Genomic DNA, 24,519 nt, shown 5'->3' on the forward strand with positions numbered 1-24,519 from the left:
ATCAGCTGCAGTTCAGTCGATCACAATTTCTAACACCAATATTATAATGCTGCAATTGTCTGGTGAAAGCAGCTACTACTGAACAGCTTATCTGCTACTGGCTGGTCTTTGGTGTCAAGTTATTCTGAGAGATACTAGTCGGTACCAAACACCAGCCAATAGCTCTATTTCACAACAGACATACGTAGCTACACATCACTGATTTGAAGAATAATCATGCTCTCAGTTTTGGAACAACAGTTCCCATAATGCTTTAGGGCAGTGGTTCTCAACCTTTTTTTGGCCAGCCCAGATAGCATACAGAAGTGGGCCACTTCAGGTAATGATGCAGCTCTGCGGGCCTTCTTCTGGCCCAGACAAGATGGATGTGAGCCTGAAATGGCCCACATGTAAAATAGCAAATACGGCCCAACTATATCAAATCAAATGTGCCTTTTTTTGGTAAAGATGTGGTGCTCTCAGGTATGTGAATTCTGGATGTGGGCCAGTTCTTGTTTATCTTGTTTGTTCTTGGTTGACATACGGCTTGCTTGTGGCCCAGATCTGGGAAGCAGGACCGGATCGCCCAAATGTCGTCATTCCACACGGTATGTGGACCGGATGACAACAGACTGTGTTAATGCCATCCCAGCACTTTTTATTTCCTTGTTGAAATAAAAGGCACACACCAGACTTTATGATCCAACTGATAAAGATTTATACTGTCAGGTTTTTCATTCCAAAGTTCAGAGCTGCTGTTCTGTCATCAGATTTCCTTATAGAACACTTCAGGTTAAAGATTAATACAGAGAATTGAGACTGTTTGTGAATCAACAGACCTTAAAAACCTCCTGCGGTGAGTTACATGTTTGTTCTTCTTCTGGTTGCTTTCCTGGTTGAAACTGCTGATTAATTTCACCTTCACTCATCAGCTTGATTCAGATTATTTTCAGCATCTAAAGGTAACGTAACCAACAGTTTTCATCATGTTTGTGTCTGCGGGTGTTAATATGATCTAATAACAGTAGAGATGGTAGTTATAGTGATGAGTTATGTTGCTTTGTTGTCTGCATTGGTGGAATGAATTAAACGCCAGAAGAAAGAAATAAGAGTATTATCAATACTCTTATCCATTCTTGTTCATTACTAAAGAATTTTTTTTTTTTTAATTATTTAAAATCTGCAGCAGGTCAGTCGATCACAATTTCTAACACCAATAGTATAATGATGCAATCTGGTCTTTTGTGTCACATTATTCTGAGAGATACCAGTTGTAACCAAACACCAGACATACACATTACTGACTTGAAGGATAATCATGTTCTGAGTTTTTGAACAACAGTTCACATAATGCTTTAGGGCAGTGGTTGTCAACCTTTTTTGGGCCAGCGTATCCATTATCCAGGTCCCTTACCGCTCTCCAGCACATTTTATTTCCTTGTTGGAATAAAAGGCATACATCCAACTGATAAAGATTTATAAAGTCTGTTAATATTTGACTTTTGTTCCAGGTTTTTCGTTCCAGAGTTCAGCTGCTGTTCTGTCATCAGATTTCCTCAAAGAACACTTGATCTGATAACAGTAGAGATGGTAGTTATAGTGATGAGTTATGTTGCTTTGTTGACTGCATTGGTCGAATGAGTGAAACACCAGAAGAAAGAAATAAGAGTATTTATCAATACTCTTATCGGTTCTTTTTCATTACTAAAGATCTGTGGGTTTTTGAATTATAATTTAAAAAAAATCAGAACAGCATTAGAATAGATTTATATCTTAAATATGACAAAATATTGTTTCTTACAGCAGCAACAGAAATGCAAAGTCACTATATATAGGACTAAACTGACATTAAAAACAGACACACACAAATGCCCCCCAAGAACACTTCAACTTTCTTATTGCTTCCAGTGCCCCCCGATGTTCTCTGGGGGGCTGCACCACCCCCATTGAGGAATGCTTCTTTAAAGACAAATGCATAATCTTCACAAACTTCAGACTTCTTTGTCAAAACCAAATTCTCCACTCAAAACCATGTAATCACACATCTAAACCAAGCTTTGCCTTCAGACATCACACAAAAGCCATCAAATACACAAACACTACAAAAGAGCTATTATACACTGGTGAGATCAATTCAAAACACTACTGTTAAAACCTGTTAATGCAATGAATAATGGTTCTTATGGTTTTCCCCTAGAACAACCTCTTTACATGATGAACACAATATAAAGACACAACACATATACATTTTTAATTCCTCAATGTACTGTAGTAAAATAAATTGTAATTGAGTGAAAAAGTAAATGTGCTGTAAAAATATACAACTGATAAAGAACATATTGTAATACTGTAAAAATAATTTCCATGTTTTTACCAATATAAAGTAATGAAGGAAATAAAAAGTTTGTCCATAAAGAAAGAAATCACATTTATTTTGCCTTAGGTCTTTGTGGATCCATTGTTTCAAAACAAGTGAACTGACCCATGGCCTTCTCATCTATCTAACCTGAGGCTCTGATTGGTGCGTGAAGAGTTTTGACTCTTAGTGTTTCCACCTGGGGAATTGTGTGTTAATTGGATTCTAGCTGTGATGATTTGAGTTAATGATATTGAATGCCAGTGCTTCCTAAATGAGCACGACTGAAAACCGGGGAATAGTGTTTATAATTTTGGGAAATGGGTCTGTCTTTTGGTAGATGGAGTCATGGTTTGGGGGATTTAGTTAATAGGTCCAGTTATAGTGTGTAAGCGATCGAGAAAAACTGTAAAACATTCTTATTTCTTATTTTATCATTAAGTCTCAATCATTTTCCTCCCTGAGGACTGTAGAACAGAGAAGAGTAAGACTGAACTTCTGTGGATATAAAGAGAGGAAAGAAAACGGGAAGATATTAACTTCTTTTTTTATGGTATATCCCATTTTCTCTGTCATTGCTTTGACTCTTGTACAGACTTGTTTCTCTTGACTCTTGCTTTCTAATCTCACAGTCAGTGTTACTGGTTTACCTCTCACATTAACTGAAGTCTACAAGATGAGTGTTTGTGTGGAGGAAGAGGAGGACAGAGCAGAGTCTCCAGTATCCAGCTGTCTGTCTATGAAGAGTGACCGGTCCAAAGGTCTTCCTGTGCAGTTCAGTAATGAACCTGGACCCCCAGACACAGAGTAAGAGACTGTTTCTACTGTAAACTGACCTGGTTTGAAGATGATTCAGTGAGGATGAAGACAAACTGCTCTGTTAAAATATTTCTATTCATGATGCAGAACTACTATAATAGATGTATTGTGTAATGTATGTAACTATTAATATAGATTATTATAGACACTACAGATAGTATTTCTGTAGCAACCTGAGAACCTCCATGTCAGAATTTATGCTTCAAGATGGGGCTGAACGAAACGAAAAAATATCTAATTGTGATTATTTTGACTGACATTGCAGCTGCAATGTGATTTGTGTTATTAGAGGGAATGATAATTTTTAGATCATTATTCTCATTTTCATTGAGAAACATATTAAAATGATTATGATGTGATTTTTGCAGTGATCTGTTCCAAACAAACATGTTTAAGTCTGTAGAATATGATGTGTAGGCCAGGACATCTCTGCAGCACGACAATATTTGATTTAAAATGGTATTTTGACACACATTTCGCCTGTAACAAATATTGTGCCTCCTGCAATTTGAAAATTTCAGTAGACCATATTGCGATTTCGATAAAATTTTGATTAATTTTTCAGACCTGCTTCAAGAAGATGTTCATACATCTTTGCCCTAACGTTGAAGTCACTGTAAAGATCTGCAACTATTCAAAACCTGAAAGAATGTGCTTCAACTTTTTAATTCATTTTCTCATGTTTTTACTCAAATATACCTCAGATCAGCTGTTATGAGCTACCAGACGTCATGGTGAATCAGTGCATATCATAATTGTGCAACATGAGGTGAAAAAGTTATTTGTAGAGAAGATTTGCTCACGTTGATTATGTGTGTTTGAGTTTTTTCTTCAGCTAACTGCTTATGTAAAATATGGTGAAGAAAATTAAGATCAAAGGCCCACTTACTAATGATTCAGAGCTTGCAGTTTATAGTTCTGAGTCATTAGCAAGTGGACCTTACTAATGCATGTAAGACACTTTTACATGTAGTGTGTCTTAGACTGCCGGTCTACCAAAATTATTAGAGCACTTCTAATCTCAGTTCAAACCTAACTAATCGAAGCTAAGCTACCAAAAAGGACCGTAAGCAGTAAAGGACATAATCAGCTCTCTTTAATGGAGACTTTTTCAGTGAAGCAGCGGCAGGAAGTGTTGAGTTTGTATTAATAACAAACTACAGGCAGATCACTAAATATTTAGTAAGACAACCAGATAGGAAGCACAGTTAAGGGTTGTTTTCAGTAGAGAGACAAATTAATCTCTTTATGTTCATTTCTAAGACTTAAATATGTGTTTATGAAAGCAGGAGAGTTTAAATAAAATTAATCACCATTTTCAGAAAAGGAGCTACACTTTTACTGTTCTATGTGACTGTCTGAGCTTCTAGACAGTGGCCAAATCTTAATATATTTCAACAACAATCAACAAACCATTTCAGTAAAAAAAGTAATGTATTCACAGAAAGAGGATGAGGAAGAAGAGTGGTGTTTCTGTGGAGGAGCAGTTGTCCCACTGTTCTTTGTGTCAGGACATCCTGAAAGATCCAGTTTCTATCAACTGTGGACACTGGTTCTGTAGACAATGCATCACCTCATACTGGGACCAGTCTGCTTCATCAGGAGACTTCTCCTGTCTCCAGTGTGGACAAAGATCCAGAACAAGACCTGGACTGCAGATACACAGTCAGAGCAGCACTGTACAAAGTAAGACTGATTGTCTTTCCATTGATAATTATGAATAAATATCAGATTGTGCTTGTTTAGTCTCACATTTTTGTCTTTTTTAGTCAATGATGCTCTCTGGGAGGTTTTAAATGAACATAAGATCAGTCTGAGGAAGAGATGTGAATGTGTGACTGAAGGAACTGATGAAGCAGGAAGTGAAACCCTCCTCAATAGCATCTACACTGAGCTCTACATCGCAGAGGGACAGAGTGAAGAGGTTAATACCCAACATGAGGTGAAGCAGCTTGAGAGAGCTTCCAAGATGAAGACCCTCCATGACACTCCAATTAAGTGTCACAACATCTTCAAAGTCTTACCAGCCAAAAAGAAACACAAAGGCTTACCCGTTAATTCCTTACCTGACCAACAGAAACACATCAGAGTCGTTCTGACGAGCGGTGTCGCTGGCATTGGAAAAACCTTCTCAGTGCAGAAGTTCACTCTGGACTGGGCAGAGGGCTTAGAAAACCAAGATGTCAGTCTGGTGATTCTGCTTTCGTTCAGAGAGCTGAACTTGATCAAAGATGAGCAGTACAGTCTTCTCATGCTGATCCATGTTTTCCATCCAGCATTACAGAAGGTCACAGCAGAGGAGCTTGCTGTCCTGAAAGTTTTGTTCATCTTTGATGGCCTGGATGAAAGCAGACTTTCACTGGATTTCAAGAACAGGAAGGTTGTGTCTAATGTCATGCAGAAGTCATCAGTCAATATGCTGTTGACAAACCTCTTCAGCGGGAATCTACTTCCCCTTGCTCTTGTCTGGATAACTTCACGACCTGCAGCAGTCAAGCAGATCCCTCCTACATGTGTTGACAGGGTAACAGAAGTACGAGGCTTCACTGATGCCCAGAAGGAGGAGTACTTCAGAAGGAGATTCAGTGATGATGAGCTGTCCAACAGAATCATCTCACACATCAAGACATCGAGGAGCCTCCACATCATGTGTCACATCCCAGTTTTCTGCTGGATCACTGCTACAGTTCTGGAGTACATGTTGACTACAGACCAGAGAGGAGAGCTGCCCAAGACCCTGACTGACCTATACTCACACTTCCTGTTGGCTCACATGAAGAGGAAGAAGCACAAGTGTGATGAGGGACATGAGACGAGTCCACAGGAGCTGATGGAGGCTGACAGGGAAGTTCTTCTGAAGCTGGGGAGGCTGGCATTTGAACACCTGAAGGAAGGAAACATCACGTTCTACCAAGAAGACCTAGTGCGGTGTGGTCTTGATGTCACAGAGGGCTCGGTGCTCTCTGAAGTTTGTACAGAGATCTTCAAAAGAGAGAGTGTGATCTTCCAGAAAACAGTTTACTGCTTTGTTCATCTGAGCATCCAGGAGTTTCTGGCTGCAGTCTACATGTACCACTGTTACACCAGCAGCAACACAGAGGTACTGGAGGACTTCCTGGGAAAATACTACATACACAGGGAATCAGAACCAGAGTATTTCCTCGGGATGACTTCTGCTAATTTCAGAAACAATGATAGCCATGACCCATCTCTGGATGTGTTCCTGATGGGAGCCATGGAGAAATCTCTCAGAAGTAAAAATGGCCACCTGGACCTGTTTGTTCGCTTCCTTCATGGCCTCTCTCTGGAGTCCAACCAGAGTCTCTTAGGAGGCCTGTTGGGTTGGACAGAGAACAGGCCAAATATCATCCAGAGAGCCATCAACAACCTGAAGAAGATGAACACTCGTGGTATCTCTCCTGACAGAAGCATCAATATCTTCCACTGTCTGATGGAGATGAATGATTGCTCAGTACATCAGGAGATCCAAGAGTTCCTGAAGTCAGAGAATAAATCAGAGAAGAACCTCTCTGGGATCCACTGCTCAGCTCTGGCCTACATTCTGCAGATGTCAGAGGAGCCTCTGGATGAGTTGGACCTGAAAAAGTACAACATATCAGACCAGGGACGACTGAGACTGATCCCAGCTGTGAGGAACTGCAGAAAGGCTGTGTAAGTCCAGATGTGATTACCAACATTATGAATCAATTACTACAGAACACCCACACACACACATCTCTCATGTCCAGGTCCTCAGTCCAAAAAGTTTTAGATAGTTCCTTTAGCCTTTGTACCCAATTCTGAAGAGCCTATTTGGGCTCGAAATGGTGTACACTTTTATCTAGTAACAAAGATACACAACATTTTTAAAAGATCGTTTTACAGTCTTGAAAGTCATTGGCAAACAAAGTATGAACATCCTTAAGCCAATATTACATCAATCATATAATTATTACAGTAAATTGTAATGTAAATTAATGTAAGGTCTCGACCTTCTCTATGTGAAAACTGTCCTGAGATGACTTTTGTTGTGACTTGGCGCTATATAAATAAAAATTGATTGATTGATTGTAAATGTATAGTGCATGCTGCAAAGCATGTATCACTTTACATTAGAGATACAGCAATGTGGAATTTCAGGGAACAAAATAAGGGGTGCACTTATTTACTGAACTAAACATACATAAATGTAACTTGGCTCCCACACTTATGAACAGAATTATTCTGTTTAACTGTAAAGAATGTTACATTTTACAGTTTATCCTTCACATTCTAGTTTTAATACAAATAGAGCAAAAGAACTTCAGGACTTTAGGATTTGTATTTAAAAAGTTTTGACAGTTAGCATTTTATCACACCAGACAGTGCCTGCCATATATACACTATATGGAGCTACTGACCCCCCACCCCCAACACAATTTGCTTTGTCATCAAAATGAATAGTGATAGTGTCTATAAAAGGACAGAACTCCCCATGCAGTTGAATAGTGAATAGTGTCTATATTTATGATAAAAGTGTTTAATTTTAGCATATTTAAATGTAATATATTTGTAATAACAGACTTATTAGCTGTGGACTCTTGAGGCCTCACTATGAAGTTGTGGTCTCAGCTCTGAAGTCCAACCCCTCCCATCTCAGAGAGCTGGATCTGAGCAACAACAGCCTGATGGATTCAGAAATGAGGCTTCTGTCTGCTGGACTGGAGAGTCCAAACTGTAGACTGGAGACTTTGAGGTCAGTTCACCGACTGTGATTTCATCTTATACATCTTGTATGTACGCAATTATTTCAATTTATAACAAAAGTGTCAGATTTAAATTTGATTCATTTGTTTTTCACAACTCACAAAAATGTTTAAAATCCCAAATGCCTGAACATTTGGATTCACTTTGAATTTAGTCTACAACCAAAAGGGTCTGAAAACTTTAAATTATTGGACAATTTAACATTTATAGTTTTTAGAACAAATGTGAAAATCAAATCTGTAAAACAAATAGAAAAAAAAGTTCAAGATTTTCATTGCATTTTCACGAATAATATCTTTTATATTAAAAATTGAGAACACACTATTTTGTTGCTGATGACAAAAACTGATAATTATTTGTTTGTTGTGGCTGATATTAATACGATAACTAATATTATTTATCCTAAATCAATGTAGCTTATTTTTGTTTAGAAGTTACACTGGTCTTGTGAGACAGGCAGCAACACAGAGAGCTGAGGAGAGAAAAGGCAAGAGAGGCAAGACTGTATGGATTACTACAATCTACTGTAAAACCATGTCTGCTTTGTTACTTTCAGTCCACTCCAGGATCAACAGAAGACCTAACCAGCTTGTGTTACAGCTGCTTGTTGCCAAAATTGTACACTAGTTATTCTCACAAAAATTGTTCTTCAGTTGTAACAAAAACTTTGAGAACAAGAAATCTTTGTAGTTAGTGTGTTTACACTTATGAACACAGTTATTCTGTTTAGTTGTAAAAAAAAAAGTTACATTTTACAGTTAATCATTCACCTTCTAGCTTTAATACAAATCCAGCAGAAGAACTTCAGGACTTTAGGATTTGTTTTGAGTAAGTTTTGACAGTCAGCATTTTATTAAAAATAAACAGCAATTTACAGTGCCTGCCACATATGCACTATATGGAGCTACTGAACCCCCCAAACACAATTGGCTATGTCATCACAATGCATAGTGCCTATGTTCAGGATAAAAGTGTATGATTTTAGTATATTTTAATAATAAATAATATAATTTGTAATAACAGGCTTATTAGCTGTGGACTCTCAGAGACTCACTGTGAAGTTGTGGCCTCAGCTCTGAAGTCCAAGCCCTCCCATCTCAGACAGCTGGATCTCAGTGACAATGGCCTGCAGGATTCAGGATTAAAGCGTCTGTCTGCTGGATTGGAGAGTCCATACTGTAGACTGGAGACTCTGAGGTCAGTTCACTGACTCTGTTTTCCTTTAGTACATGTTGTATGTACCCAGTTATTTAAATTCATAACAGAAGTTTTAGATTCAATTTGATTCATTTCTTTTTTAACTCACTAAATTTTTTAAAGTCCAAAATCCCTGAACAGTTGGTTTCACTTTGAATTTAGTCTACTATTGAAAGTGTCTGATATTTGTAAGAAAACTATTGAAATTATTTGACAATTTAATGCTTATAATTTTTAGTATGTGTGAATAACTCAAATCTGTCAACCAAATGGGACTTTCGTTGCATTTTCAGGAATAATGTCTTTTATATTAAACATTGAGAGCACTCTCAAATACACTTTAAAACTGTTATACAGGAGTACAGACAAAGACAGGAAATCACATCTGCAAATGCAGTTTGTATCTTTAGTCATGTCTGAGTTGCTACCCATGACAGGTGACATTTCAACATGTGCATGATGCTTCATGTCAGAAAATTATGTCACTTTGTGTAGCTGCACCAACAGTTAAAAGCGAAGTCATGTGAAATTCTGGTGTTTGGCACTGATCAGAGTCAGTCAGCTGTGAGGATTAGAGTAAATCTGTGGTGAGAAATAAGTGTCTTAGTAGGAGGAAAAATATTTATATTTTTATATATTTTTATTTATATTTATATTATTTTTCTGTATTTACTCAAATTCTGTAGAGTTTTTAATGAAATTACATGTTAATTGTTACCATTTACAGTAAGAAGATAAATAAAAGCAATGCACAAGCTTTTTAATCCAACATGTCTGATTTGGCCCTTATTAAAGACTGAATTGAGGTCAGCAGCATTTTATTGATCTGTGTTGACATGAATAGGTGTCTGAATGTTGTGGTGACATTTGGATGATGTCTGTAAAAGGCTGACATGATGATCCACAATAACACAATGACAAAGTCAATCTGCTCATTTTAGTGAAAAGCTCATTGATTAGGACATAATAATGTTGGGTCTGATGGATTATAATGGATTTTTATCTACATGATTTATTTTTTATTCAGAGTGAGTCGCTGCAGGTTGTCAGAGATCGGCTGTGCTTCTCTGGCCTCAGCTCTGAAGTCCAACCCCTCCCATCTGAGAGAGCTTGAGCTGAATAACAACATCCTCCAGGATTCAGGAGTGAAGCTGCTGTGTGATTTTCTGGAGAGTCCACACTGTAGACTGGAGACTCTGAGGTCAGACACCATTTTTTACGTCTGTGCTGAGATTAATATGACATGAAAGTTGTGGTGACACTGAACTGCAGACCTAATGATGAGGTTTATGAGGTAGAATCCCCTTCAGATGTAGACATTCAAATGTTGTTTTCAAATATTTAAATACTATCTAATTTCTTCATTTTAAACCATAGTTAACACTTTAAAAACATATTTTCAAACATTCAGATCATTGTTTAAATTAAATTCAAAAACATTAAAACATCTGTGACCACATAGACTTTATACTGATCCACACTGAGCATCTTTTTGGTCTTCTTATTTAATATAACATTTAAAAAAGCTCCACTGGCTAATTTACTGTTCACTCACTGCGTCTTTATTGAAGCAGCAGCATGTTGTCATAAATATTAATGAAAGCTCTTTTTCACTGTTTGTATTTGACAGTTTTTAACCTGCATCCTGTTGGGTTATTGTTTGGAGTTTTCATTTTCTAAACTTCTACATTCTAAATCTTCTTCATCTCTGAACAGATTATGAAACACTGAATGATTTCAAGCAGGAACTTTGTCTTCTGAAGTGACATAATTTATTCTTTTGTCAGATTGAGGTACTGCTGGTTGTCAGAGATCAGCTGTGCGTCTCTGGTCTCAGCTCTGAAGTCCAACCCCTCCCATCTCAGAGAGCTGGACCTGAGGGGAAACAGGCTGCAGGTTTCAGACGTGAAGCTGCTGTCTGAGCTTATGAAGAGTCCACACTGTAGACTGGATACTTTGAGGTCAGTAGACAGTTAGAGTCATTCAGAGCTGGTTTCAGCAGTATTGTATTAAACACAGCTATTTTCAAAGCAAACATCCAGTATTTCCCTGGTGAACCTCCAACCTATCAACCTATCAGTGGCTGGCTACGCTGCACAGCTGTTCCACTTCTGGTCTGAACAGGACTGAAGTCCCTACTGCTCTTTATACTGGATGTGCTGCATCACTCACTGACAGGTGACAGGTGACAAGTGAGCCTCACTTAACACTGATTCATGACCTCTGTTGTTTCTGCTTCTCTCATCAGCTGGGGCTTTGACGAGTTTGAGGAAACATCCAGGAGTGTGTGTTGAGAGAGGATCAGCTGTATCCTGAAGATCCAGGGAGGTTGAAGCAGCAGCAGCAATTTGTGTGCAGAGAGGCTCTGACTGGGCCATGTTTCTGGGAGGTAGAGTGGAGAGGAGAGCTTCATCCAGCAATGAGTGACAGAGGAATCAGAAGAAGTGGAGATAACTCAGTGCTGCAGTCTGAACTGATCTGAGAACAGCTCCACTGTCAGACACAAAGTCAAGTCCACCATCATCCCTGTGTGTTCCTCTGGATCTGACAGAGTATCATCAGTGTATCTGGACTGCTCTGCTGCTGCTCTGTCTTTGTACACAGTCTCTGCAGACACACTGAGACTCCTCCACACAACCACTTCCTCCAGTCTCCTCCCTGACCTGAGTCTGGATTTTGGACCATCTTCAGCAGGGGCTTGTTTAGAAAGAATTCTAAAAATCATGTATTTGTATTTAAGTTTTTAAGGTCTACAACTATTATCTCCTGCCTTTTGCTTCCAAACATATGATCATCTGTATCTGTTGAAATCCGAGTAACACTGCAGATTATTGCAGAACCACTTTGCACTACAACCGTTAATTTACAGGACCTATAATGTGGCATCTGGATTTACTTTAAGAATATTAAAAGTAAAATTACTTGGTTTGCAGAAAATCAGGGAATTCAGCTCGCTAAATATTTGTAAAAGAAAGCTAAAAACTTACCTCTTCACTGTAGCCTTTAACTAGCTTTTTTCTCACACTTATGCACTATTGCACGTCTTTTAAAATGTTGTATTTTACTTTATTTATATATTCTATATTTCTATATTTTTTATTATGTTTTAACTTTGTTTTTATTATATTGTATTGTTATTATTCTATTGTATGTATTCTATTTGATGTATCAGTGGGTTTATCTTCGACCTTATATTACGCATCCTATGTATTTTTAATTTCACTTTATCTATTTTATCTTATTTTTATTATCAAGTGCATCACGCAGCACCACTAAGTGTGGTTTCTTTCTGAGGGAGCTTCGGGTTGTGCCTGACACAGATAAGATCCACAGTGAGGTATGCCACTGAAATATGCATTCTATGTATTGTATTTTCATTGTATATTATCTTATTTTAATTAATGTTATCAAGTATATTTTTTTCCATCTTATGTCACATTCATGTTTTTTTTACATACAAATTAGTTGATGCGTTGTACATGCAAACTGGCAGTTAAGTCCCCCATCAGTGCTGGTAACTCGTTGACATGCAAGAGCTGTCTATATTGAACTGAGACATTTTTTCTCTCTAAATGCACTTAAATGCACTGTGCTATACACAGTGCTTAGTATATCTTTATTATTTCTGTTGTTGTTGCACTACTGTGGGCCGGGAGGAACAGCATTTTGTTTTTTTGTGTATACAAATACACAAGAAAATGACAATAGACTAAATATTGAATCTTTAATGTTCTTTTTATGTCTTTTTCTTGTGAAGCACTTGGTTCATGTAATTTCTTTTGTTGTAAAGCACTTTGAGTTCAGTTTCAGTTCACCTTTGTTGTTTGTTGATGAATTCTGTAACTGATTGTATTATTGCTATTATTAACATGCACCTTGTGATATCCACAGATTGTCTCACCCCATGTAACACAAGGTGTCAGATATAAAGACAGATTTAATTCAGGCCTGGTAGTGGTAAATAAAGCTTATTTGTTCTCTGATTTCAGTGTATTTCTTTTTATTCAGGTGTCTTGAATGTACACTAGCTGCAGGATGCACCCAGGACTAAACTTTCTCTCCACAGCTTGTTCAATCTCAGCTCTTGGTGTAAACATTTGCATTATTACAATAAGTGCATTAATGAGTCTGCTGCCCTTGAGTTATTGCAGAAGAGATTACAGCCCCTGAACATGTTCTTGTTCATATCGACTGTCAGTGTTTCAACCAGCATCTTTGTTTCATCATTGCATAAGTTGTTTCAGGTTTTTCTTGAAAGTAAAAATGAAAAACATTTAGTAGTAGTAGTGATGATAATATAAAACTTGTAAGACTGCTCTGTGATAGCTGATGTTTTTCCTGTGGTGCTTTCAGGTGTTGTAGTAATTTCTGTCCTCTGGGTTTTGACACCCAACTGAGAAACAGTAGCTTTTTTTTCTTGATGAAGTGACCAAATTTGTGTGTTCCTTTTTAACTTTTACACTCTAAAGGTAGGTAAAGGTCACTTTAACTTTTGACTGTTCTGAAAAGATGCAACCCTGAACGCCCTAATGTCAATTTTTGTCACACTAGCATGTGAATGCACCACAGAAATGACTCTCTTGTACACACTTTTAGTTAAGTCTTTCTTTAGCTGTAAGCAGTGTCATTAAAAGGTGACCTTCATAATGTATAGACAGTTTTTATTTTCATTTTCAGCATGTTTTAATAAACCATTTAAACATATTGCCATCATTACTTCCTACAGTTCAGTGCTAATTGATTTCAAAACAAAGATTCAACATTAGTGACAGTTAGTTATTCAATAAATTATTCTTTATCATACAAAATAAACACATTAGATTTATTGTCCACCTCATTCATTTCATATGACCAGAGTCTTCATACAGGCATACTGCTGTGCTGGTATGATTGTAATACTTTCCAGGTTTCTGATCACCTGTGCAGGTACATCTCTGACTACATGTACACAAGAAACCAGAACAAGTTTACATGCAGCAGGTCAGTTATCACATTTCTTTTGAACTGGGGATGACTGATAATAAGTGTGAATAGGTACAAGTATTAGAGCCACTGGGGAAAGAAATCTGGGGGAAAAAGTTTTAATAGTTCACAATTTTCATAATTTAAGTTGTAAAATTATGAGAAATGCCTCAGTATTTAAGAATTTAAATTCTCTGTCGTAAAACACAGATGGGAGTTGTCAAAATGGGGAGTGTGAATAACCTGAAGCTGCAAGTTTCACCAATTCAGACTAACACAGTGACTAAAGCTCCATCTTACTCTATTCTCATTTTCACATTTTTACTTTTTTTCTCCAAATTCAACTACTGTAGAGCACAGAAGTGAAACTGGAACTTCCAGGTTCTGTTCCAGAAGTAAGAAAACCTCATTCAAAAAAATTCCCGCTGACATTTGGAATAATGTAAATCCACCTTTACTTACTTACTCACCAGTATGTTGTGTTCTTCACTCCAAAAGATGCAAGACCACGGATGAGTCAAGGGGTGGGTAGTTCAGACATTACTGTAATGGACAGAACAGAGATAGTTTAGAAGATTTTACCGTAAATTGACTTAAGAAGTGTGTTTGTGAATTTTACAGACATGGACAAAACCAAGATATGATGTCAGCTGCTGCACTGGTGATTTTTTATTGGAGCCGTATGCCAAAAAAGTTAGTTGTTTCAACTTCTGATTTCAAGTGCTGTAGTGGAGCCAATTCGTCTTTGAATATGGAAAGTAAGCTCCAGGAACACGCTTCAAATATGTTGGAATTACAGAAGATTGTATTGAGTTACAGAAGATAGTGGAACAGAGGAGTAGACAGGGAGTGATGTCAAGGCTTCTGCTTTCTTTTCATAAAATTACAATAACTAAAATATAAGTTTAGTCTCTAAATGTTACCACTTTTTCTTGTAATATGACTTTTTTCTCAAAATATTGACATGTATTTATTTAACCTTTATTTAACCAGGAGAGTCCCATTGAGATTCAGCACATAGAGGGGCAGAGAGCTCCCAGAAAGCGTTAAAGCTTTACCTAAAATATCTAACACGCTTTCACAACGGTAAGAGGTGCAAAAAAAGGAGAAGCGGTCGCTCAGCTCAGCTCAGCACTAAATTAAATTTCCCTTAACTTTTCCCTTAACTTCCAATCTGAAGCTTACTTCAGTGACGTTCCTTCCTGTCATGCAGTTACTCACGTATCATTCACTTCCGTTTCCCAGTTTTATGAAACCAGATAACCACCTAGGTTACCACACATTATATATATAGCACTGTTTTGAATGTGTAAACTCGATTAAAATCTAATAATAATAATATTAATCTAATATTAAAGGCTTTATTATATCGCTGTTTTTTGGGGGGATTTTTTGTTTGTTTTTTGTTTTTTTAAAGAGGAACACATGTCTTTTCAGAAGCCGTAGTTCTGTCGGACTCATTAAAGGGACGAACCTAAATATGAGCTAGCTTGAAATGAACGTGTGTTTACGTTTGTTGAAGTAGGTGTTTTCCTGCTGGAAAAGGGTGAAATGAACAGCTTTAAGTCCTGGTAAAGATGTGGAGGAAAGGCTCGTCTGACCGGTTTGAATATTTACAAACTCTGGTCACTGAGTTTCAGGACACAGACAGTGAAGGTGGGTTCAGTAAAGTTTCCTAAATGCAGATCTTAAGAACCATAGACAGTACTGGGATGTATCCAACGATTATTTTCATTGTCATTTAATCTTGATAATTCTCTCGATGAATTGATTAGTCTTTTGGTCTATAAAATGTCAGAAAATGGTGAAAAACGTTGATCACTGTTTCCCTAAGCCAAAGATGCAACCTAATATATCTATTGTTCCATCCAACAGTCACAACCCAAAGATATGAAATTCAATTAGAGCTGCAACAGTTATGATCAATCAGTCGTCAACTATTAGATTAATCGCCAACTATTTTGATAATCAATTGTTTAGAGTCATTTTTTAAGAAAAATAGTCCAAAATGATTCTAGCTTCCTAAATGTGAATATTTTGTGGTTTCTTCAGTCCTCTATGACAGTAAACTGGAAATCTTTGAGTTGAGGACAAAACAACAGTCTAAAACGTAATTTTTAGGCTCTGGAAAACTGATCAATATTTTTCACTATTTTCTGACATTTTCTGGACCAAACAACTAATCGATTAATTGAGTAAATAATTGATTGATTAATCGATAATGGAAATAATCGTTAGCTGCAGCCCTAAATTTAATATCTTAGAAAACTAAAGAAACTAGTAAATATTTATATTTATGAAGCTGGAAACAGAGTTTTAGCATTTTTTCTTTACAAAATGACCCAAAACGATTAATCCATCATTAAAATAGTTACGATTCATTTTCTGTTGATCGATTAATCGACAAATTGTTGCAGCTTTTAACAGAGTATTATTTAACAAATAGCTAGTTTAATCATTTAAAGGCTCAGTCCATAATGTAGACAAAACAGTTGCCTCCTATCACTCAAAACACAGCATTAGAAACTGCTGTCTAAAAAGTTTTTAAATACACAGACTAACACTTGAGATTTTTCAACTATTATTAAAGATCCACTCCAGACATGTTTTAAGACAAGTAAAATCAATTTTATTTATATAGCCCCAAATCACACCAGAAGTTATCACAGGGAAATTTTCACATAGAGCAGGTCTAGACTGTACTCTTTAATTTACAGAGATCCAACATTCCCCCATGAGCAGCACCTGGTGACAGCGGCAAGGAAAAACTCCCCTTTAACTGGAAGAAACCTTGAGCAGAACCGAGTTCTAAGGGGAGAGGGGAGAGAGAGACACAGAGAAGCACAACAACAATAATAACAATAACAATAACAACAATAGCAGAAATATGACTAATAATAATAGCAGCAATGGTGAACGTCAAGCTAGACAGCAGTCGGTCGGAAAGCACAAAACTACGGGGGAAGATGCAAAATCAGTAACATGTATTAATGATACATGAATGTATACAGATGGAGAGGGAGAGAGGAGCTCCGTGCATTATGGGAAGTCCCCCAGCAGTCTAGACTCATAGCAGACATAAAAATGGCAGCTTGGAATAATAGTTTGAGTCTGATATGGTTTTTTCACAAAAAGTTAAATTACCTATTATAACACTTACTCCTTCTCCCTTATTGAAAAAATCCTGAATCTATGAATAATCAAACATTGTTCACTTCAAAAGTGTAACTGTTGCACACAAGAATTTTTTTCTGTTGTTGTTTGCTTGAGGGCATCTAAAAATATTTGTTTTCATCCTTTATTTCACAGTTTCAATGAACATTTGAATGAAAAATGAGAAAAACAAAATCAAAACGTCAATACAAAAAACTAGAGAAAAATAAATTAAGTAAAAATAAATTAAGGTAAATAATCCATAACAATTATTTAAGCAATAATACAGACAAAAAGAATTGTTTAGAAAGTCAAGTCCAGTCTTATGTGTATATACTCGTAATTTATGTTGTCCAAAATGACTGATTTCGTCTTAAGAAATTTGTTTTATTTTGATTGTATTTTCCCTCTAGAACAGGATGTATAACAGTGACTTAGTTTGTTCATACAGAGCATTTCATTTGCCTGTAGTTTCCCTGGAAAAATTGTAAAGAACACTGTCCTCGACGTGACAAAGTATGGGGCCTAAATCGTACAATACTTAATTAATTAACATAATAAATCAGTGTAACTATTTTGTGACGGGAACCCTGAATTAAGTGAGAACATTTTCATTGTTATCTCAACTAAACATAAAGCTTCAGTTTGTTTCCACACATTTTTACAGTATTAAATATACAGGAGGATGCAGTGTAAATACCCATATCAATAATATATCAAATATCAATTCCAATATTTAAGGGTTAAAATGTTATGTCTTATTAACTTCATTTTTTTAACTAATTAATAAAGGATCCCTTAAATTAGGTTATTAAAAAATTGCGACAAAGATATTTTCTGAGTGGAGCATCTTACAGTTAAAAAATACAACCTGTTAGTGCTCTCTAGTGGTGTGTTTTTCTTTAAGTTGCTCACATAACACAATATCTTTTCATTACATCAGAGGCAAAGGAGCAAGTGCTGGCTAACCTGGCCAATTTTGCGTACGACCCGAAGAACATGGAGTATCTGAGGGAGCTGCAGGTGACCGACCTCTTCTTGGACATGCTCACTGAGGAGAATGAGAACTTTGTGGAGTTTGGGATGGGTGAGTATCACATCCATATAATGACAAATTTTCCTTAAAATACTCTACACTATCCCTCTCCTACTGTTTTTACATAAGCAAAACAATCAGTGTTCATTACTTCAGTGAGGTCTCTTGTGTCCTGTTCTCAGGGGGGCTATGTAACCTCAGCATGGACCCTGAATGCAGAGACATCATCCTGCAGAGTGGTGGGATCGCCTTGGTTACAAATTGTTTGTCAAGCCAGAGGGAGGAGACCATCCTGTCAGCCATCACTACCCTCATGAACCTCACAACATCGTCATCACGCTCTGAGATCACTGATCCGGCCATACTGCAGTGCATGTTGCGCTTCTCCCTGTCAGAGAGCCCCCGCCTGCGCAACCTGGCCGCTGTGTTTCTGCAGGACTGCTGCAGCGAACAGCAGGTGGCCCGAGCAGAGCAGCAGATGCAGGGACAGCAGCAGACGGCAGTCGGCATCCCACTGCCCAAAGACTGAGACATTACAACTGCTGTAAGGTTTTAATGAGGTTGTTTTTTTACAATGGATAGGGGGAAAGTCTGCTCTCTATGAGAGTATAATAGCTTACGTGGTATGGTCAAAAGTGCACACCGCAAAATACCAACAAATTCAGTTCATTACAAAACCATGGACTTCAATCTGCTGCTATAACAGTCTCCACTCTTCTGGTTTTTAGACTTTTCACCAGACTTTGGAGCCTGGCTGCAGGGATTTTGCTCCAATTCAGCCGCAAGAGCTTTAGTGAGGTCCAACACCGACGTTGGGTTAAAAGGTCTGGCTCGGTGGGATCGCCTTGGTTACAAATTGTTTGTCAAGCCAGAGGGAGGAGACCATCCTGTCAGCCATCACTACCCTCATGAACCTCACAACGTCGTCATCACGCTCTGAGATCACTGATCCGGCCATACTGCAGTGCATGCTGCGCTTCTCCCTGTCAGAGAGCCCCCGCCTGCGCAACCTGGCCGCTGTGTTTCTGCAGGACTGCTGCAGCAAACAGCAGGTGGCCCGAGCAGAGCAGCAGATGCAGGGACAGCAGCAGACGGCAGTCGGCATCCCACTGCCCAAAGACTAAGACGTTACAGCTGCTGTAAGGTTTTAATGAGGTTGTTTTTTTTTACAATGGATAGGGGGAAAGTCTGCTCTCTATGAGAGTATAATAGCTTACGTGGTATGGTCAAAAGTGCACACCGCAAAATACCAACAAATTCAGTTCATTACAAAACCATGGGCTTCAATCTGCTGCTATAACAGTCTCCACTCTTCTGGTTTTTAGACTTTTCACCAGACTTTGGAGCCTGGCTGCAGGGATTTTGCTCCAATTCAGCCGCAAGAGCTTTAGTGAGGTCCAACACCGACGTTGGGTTAAAAGGTCTGGCTCATTGATGTCGGGTGGGGTTGAGGTCAAGGCTCTGTGCAGGCCAGTCAAGTTCTTCCACACCAAACTGGGAAAACCTTTTTTTTTGGACCTGGCTTTGTGCACAGAGGCACTGTTTGTCATGTTGAAGCTGAAAAAGATCTTCAAACTGTTGCTGCAAAGTTGGAAAAACACTGTTAGCTTTAAGATATCTCTTAGTTGCCCACATAGATTGACCGTGAAGTGTGTTGTTTAAGATTTAGAACTTTTAATGTTCTTATTAGTATTTGGGACTTCAGAACACAAAAACAAGATTCCTGTCATGTTACAACACATGTAAAAGACTGAAACAAGTGTAAAAAGCAGAACAGGACAGTGATGGCTGTGACAAAAATCTGATCACAACCTGTAAGGATCCTGTCATTTTAAGAGCATCATATTTTGTTTTCTTTGTTGACATCTTGAGTTGTTTTGTGCATCTTTTATTCCCTTGAAAATAGATTTAGCCTGTCAATATGTTCTAATGCTTTTCCACAGTTGTACATGTCAGAGAAGATGCTTGAGTTTGAAGTGTTGTGCTCTTTCTTACCACACGAGGGAGACTAGACAGTTTTTCTTGAAGTATCAGCTTTTGGCAACACAGACTATAAGTTAATTAGTTAATAGAATTGATTACTATAGGCACAAAAACAGCAGGAAGACAATTTAGTGTATAGAGAGAATTGGCCACATCTCTCGACTAAGTCATGCTTGTAAAAACAGGCTCACCATCTATTTTCACCCCAAAAATGTACATTCCTTTGGGTTTGAAGTGATTTCCTCAGACCTGGAGTAGGTTAAAGCTAACTGGTTGCCTCTTGCACTTGGCGCTCAACATAAGAATACCATGTCCTGAGACATTCGATCCAAACCCAAAATATGTCAAATAAAAAATGTAAAATAAACCTTGAGGTTCTTTCTTAAGAGCCAGGAGTGCTGTTTGTTTTCTTCTGGGCTCCTAAGAGCTATTTCTGGGCTGAGTCCTTCAGGTCTAGACAGAAAACGACATTCGATCCTTCAGCCCAGCGTCAGGTAGGCTGCACATGTACTCGGGTCAGACTCGAGAGGAAATTCTTCACAGCTTTGGGTGTGTGTCTGTGATACTCGGTCCTGTTAAACACCACAAAGACATTCCAAAGGCTTAAGAGGCGTACACCTGCCACTGAGATCAATAAAAATACCTCAATTCTTCCCGTAAAAAGAGAAACACCCATGCCTGGTTTTAATAATGCGGTATAAAGTTTATTTCAAGTTGATGTATAAAAAGATTTTTATAATTCTGCTAGATAAAAAAGAACAATAGAGAATGTGATTCAACAATTACAAAAAGTTCTGCACTGATTTTTAATAAGCTGTATGTTGCAGCCTAAAATAATCCTGTCAGTTCTCATCCAGCTAATTTGGCGCTGATCATGTAATTGCGATTTAATGAGGTGGGTGTGTTGGGAATCCTCCCAGCATGCACTGGGGCAATAAATTCATTGACATAAGTATGATTTTTATGTGCGATCCTGTATTGTTACTGCTGTTATTTTATTCTACATTGTGCTCCGCAATGTTTCTACTCTTTCCACACTTTCATCACACACAATTAAACCTTTTAAAAACACCTTTAACTGCTTTAACAACTTTCAGCAAAGTGAGTTCTGCAGTTAATCATTTAATAAGTTTTGTTGTTCAAATGTCAAACTAAACGTTATGTTCTGGCTCAGTTGGTCCTTTAACAGTCAGAATATCCAAAACTAAATTCCTTTTTAGTGCACAAAGCTTTATTTAGTTGTATATTGTATCATGTATGAGTAACTCTTCATTATAAAAATTGATAAATTGATAGTTATACCGATAAATGATGAAAAAAATATCAATAACCTGGATATTCTCATCTAAAATCATATCAACATTCTTTCATTATAGATCTGAAGAGGTGAGACATTTTTATCTGAAAATTAGTTCATGTTTGAGGTTTATCCTAAAACACTTTGGTTATGATCCAGCTAAGAGTCAATAAGCCTGCACTTTAGCAGGTTTGGGTTTAAAGACGTGTTGCCATGACAACAGTTCGAGATTAATTTTAAGACAGCTTCAAATAACCAAAAAATCCAGACTCAAGTTGAATTGCTAGGATTTTAATCTGTATAACTCGGTTATCCACGTACGAAGAACAGGGCCCTGAATAAACAATGTGTTGGTCTCTCTGAATACTTTCTGACTTCCCTGCTCCGTGTGTGGCTCTCGGCCCACAGCCCATCCATTCCTAATGAAGATGTGAATCTTAAAAAACTGATTACAAATATATATATAAAAATATATTGTTTAATTTTTTAAAAAGGCTCAGTAATTTCCTCAAACAGCTGGGCACTGTAGTTTGCAGTAAATGTTAGTCAAACAGGTGTAAATAGTGCATTTGTTAGGAACTATTTTCAGCTGCGGATCGATACACATTTGGTGCTCCGGTGTGTATTTACAGCAGCGGATCAGTACATGTGTTATTGACTTAAAATAAACCACAGCATGTGTTTATAGTGATAAAGGAACAGTACAACAGTGTCATTCTTATGCGTTTCAGATACACACACAGTACTTATTAATAGAATTCATTGTTGGTTTTGGTCTTTTCATTTGATTCGTTGATCGTAAGAAAAATGTAGAAAATGACTATAATCTGTTAACAGCTGGTTACAGGAAGATACACAATCATTTGGCTCAAAACATGGCTTTATACACATCTATCACGTCTAAAGAAGGCACAGGGCTATCTTTAATACACTTTTTAAAAAAAGAGGTTCTAAAATGTACTGATGGACGGGTTTGTAATCCCAACTGGTGTTTGTGGGATACAACATGGAGTAATTAATCTCCCTCCATATACAGGATGAGTTATGGCCTGTCATTTTCCTTTCTTCAGTCCCAGTTGCTCCTCAGCCTCCACTTTTAGTTTTTGCTTCTGGATCTGAGAAGAGAAAGAAGAACGCGGTAAATCTGTTTGTAAGTTGTTCCTGCAGGTTGTAAGTTGTGGTGAAGAAGACTGCAACTGGACGCAACAATTTGAATGTTATTTTCAGGGAATACAAGTCCAAGATTTTTGAATAATGAACAAAAACTAAAAATCTATTCAGTCAGAGTTGGGCAACATGACGATGTATACCATTAGGGGATTTAGAAATTGTTAAACCGTCAGAGATTTAGCTATAGGTCCACTGATTATACCATAGTAGGTATCACTTCCTCTCTTGCTTCCTATTGTGCAGACTAAGGGACAAAATGAAGACCACTGAGAAGTTGGCGGAGGCTATGTCCTTGCCAAAGTCAGCTACTGATCTGGCCAGCGATAAGCCAGCGCTGGTAACTGAGAGGCCAGCAGTGGGAAATGACGCATGAATCACCAACTTGGTCGAATGAATAATCGGCTTCTCATCTCTCATCACCGGCTTATCATTGGCCAGATCAGTAGCTGGCTTCGGAAAGGATATAGCCTCTTCCGACATCTCATTAGTCTTAATTTTGTCCCTTATCCTGCGCCATAGCTTTGAAGTTTGAAGATTTAACAGCTATAAAACCTACTCCTCCCCAACAAAGAGTCATAATATGAGATACTGCTCTAAACTAGGCTAGTTCATCTAAGTTAGCTTCTAGCAGGATGGTTTATCTTTTAGTGTTTTGTCTTTGTTATGATTTGATTCAGCTACTGCGTTATTTATTTGGTATAACAAACTCAGTTACTAAGATGTTGGAGCATCAAGATTTGATGATTTTTCAATTACAGGAAACAGGAAAAAGTGAGTAAATTAGCATTAGCTACAGCTCTCCGACTAGCTTTAACTAGCTTTAATTAGTCAGTGTGGTTTGGTTGGGTTTTTAACTCTGTTTTGTAGGCTTTATTTATTTATATATATGGCATAATAAGTTTCATATAGTAAAACAAAAAGTCAGATTCTGGTCTTAACTCACTGGATTTGCAGGATTTTTTAATCAATGTGATTTAATACCTTCATTTGTCGGACTATTTCATTTACTGAATTCACTAAAATAAACATTCCCATTTGGGACACAAAGTGATACATTTCATGTATCTCTTTCATTGTACATAGTACAAGTATTTTGGGCTGCATCTCATATATCAAAGGTGCTATACAAATTAAGTTTTAGTATAATTATTATTGCAGACAGAATTGCAGTAACTGTGTCTGTTCATCACATTATCTCTCCCTGACCAAACAGAACAGTTTGGCCAAACACTTTTGAGAGGGGGGATTCACATCTTCTGAAAATCCCTGCTGCCAAAAATGCTCCGTTCAAGAGCAGCCTGCAGTACTTTGTTGCCACTATCTGAAATCAGCTAGACGGGGAACAAACTAATCTGCAGGCTTTCAAATGTAAACTGAAATCTGGATGCCAGTACACTTCACTGAGAAAGTATGCTGACTAATGCTATTATTTGATGTATTTTAATTGTTTTATTGTGTCCTATGTTGATACCCAGAATTCTCTGGAAAGCACCGTTAACACTGAGTGGATTAACCCGGTGAAATAAAGTAAACTGAATTGAAGGGAGTCCGGTTGATCTGACATGCTGCTTGGGGGACAAGGTCTGCTGCCCCTCCTGGGTTCACCTAACAGAACATTGTGTGCGTGCAGACTAGCTAATAGCTCCCTTTCCCTCCTGTCTGGGGGCATGCAGGGCAAGGCTGTTCAAACACAACGCCATGTCTACAGTAAATTACTTTAAACAGTGTCCCATGAGAGAAACACAAGGAGCAGAAGGGAGTGGATGTTTTTGTGTTCGTCCCTTCCCTAATTTATCACAGACTATTACAGCAGTTGCTAAT

At 37.7% G+C, this 24,519-nt stretch overlaps 3 protein-coding genes across 8 annotated transcripts in view; 2 read left to right on the plus strand and 1 right to left on the minus strand.

Moving 5' to 3' along the window:
- Positions 1 to 730: 730 nt before the first annotated feature.
- LOC137172136 (protein NLRC3-like) lies at positions 731 to 13,081 on the plus strand. Of its 5 annotated transcripts, none has more exons than XM_067576408.1 (9): positions 731 to 835; positions 2,968 to 3,142; positions 4,599 to 4,840; positions 4,924 to 6,826; positions 7,716 to 7,889; positions 8,924 to 9,097; positions 10,125 to 10,298; positions 10,885 to 11,058; positions 11,346 to 13,081. In XM_067576408.1, exons 2-9 carry the CDS (start codon positions 3,012 to 3,014, stop codon positions 11,389 to 11,391), a joined length of 3,018 nt encoding a protein of 1,005 aa, XP_067432509.1. In that variant the 5' UTR covers positions 731 to 835; positions 2,968 to 3,011; the 3' UTR covers positions 11,392 to 13,081. The 5 variants fall into 5 exon arrangements, with proteins under 5 accessions (XP_067432509.1, XP_067432512.1, XP_067432510.1 ...); XM_067576409.1 differs by having other exon boundaries at positions 764 to 941; positions 3,004 to 3,142; XM_067576407.1 differs by having other exon boundaries at positions 765 to 941.
- Positions 13,082 to 15,500: 2,419 nt separating this feature from the next.
- On the plus strand, positions 15,501 to 20,617 carry armc7 (armadillo repeat containing 7). 2 transcript variants are annotated; one of them, XR_010924826.1, is made up of 4 exons: positions 15,501 to 15,715; positions 18,156 to 18,299; positions 18,431 to 19,387; positions 19,574 to 20,617. XR_010924826.1 is itself a non-coding variant. In XM_067576066.1 (3 exons), the coding sequence occupies exons 1-3, from the start codon at positions 15,637 to 15,639 to the stop codon at positions 18,775 to 18,777; spliced, it is 570 nt and encodes a 189-aa protein (XP_067432167.1). In that variant the 5' UTR covers positions 15,501 to 15,636; the 3' UTR covers positions 18,778 to 20,617. The 2 variants fall into 2 exon arrangements, 1 of the variants encoding a protein (XP_067432167.1); XM_067576066.1 differs by having other exon boundaries at positions 18,431 to 20,617.
- Positions 20,618 to 21,988: 1,371 nt separating this feature from the next.
- acsf2 (acyl-CoA synthetase family member 2) overlaps positions 21,989 to 24,519 on the minus strand; it is a 37,813-nt gene continuing 35,282 nt past the window's right edge. The window contains exon 16 of the mRNA XM_067576064.1: positions 21,989 to 22,643. Within this exon, the coding sequence (XP_067432165.1) occupies positions 22,581 to 22,643 (63 nt within the window). The 3' untranslated portion in view covers positions 21,989 to 22,580. The remainder of the gene's footprint in view (positions 22,644 to 24,519) is intronic.

The sequence above is a fragment of the Thunnus thynnus genome, chromosome 20 (genome assembly GCF_963924715.1).
Source record: "Thunnus thynnus chromosome 20, fThuThy2.1, whole genome shotgun sequence".
In the NCBI taxonomy this organism is placed as follows: Eukaryota; Metazoa; Chordata; class Actinopteri; order Scombriformes; family Scombridae; genus Thunnus; species Thunnus thynnus.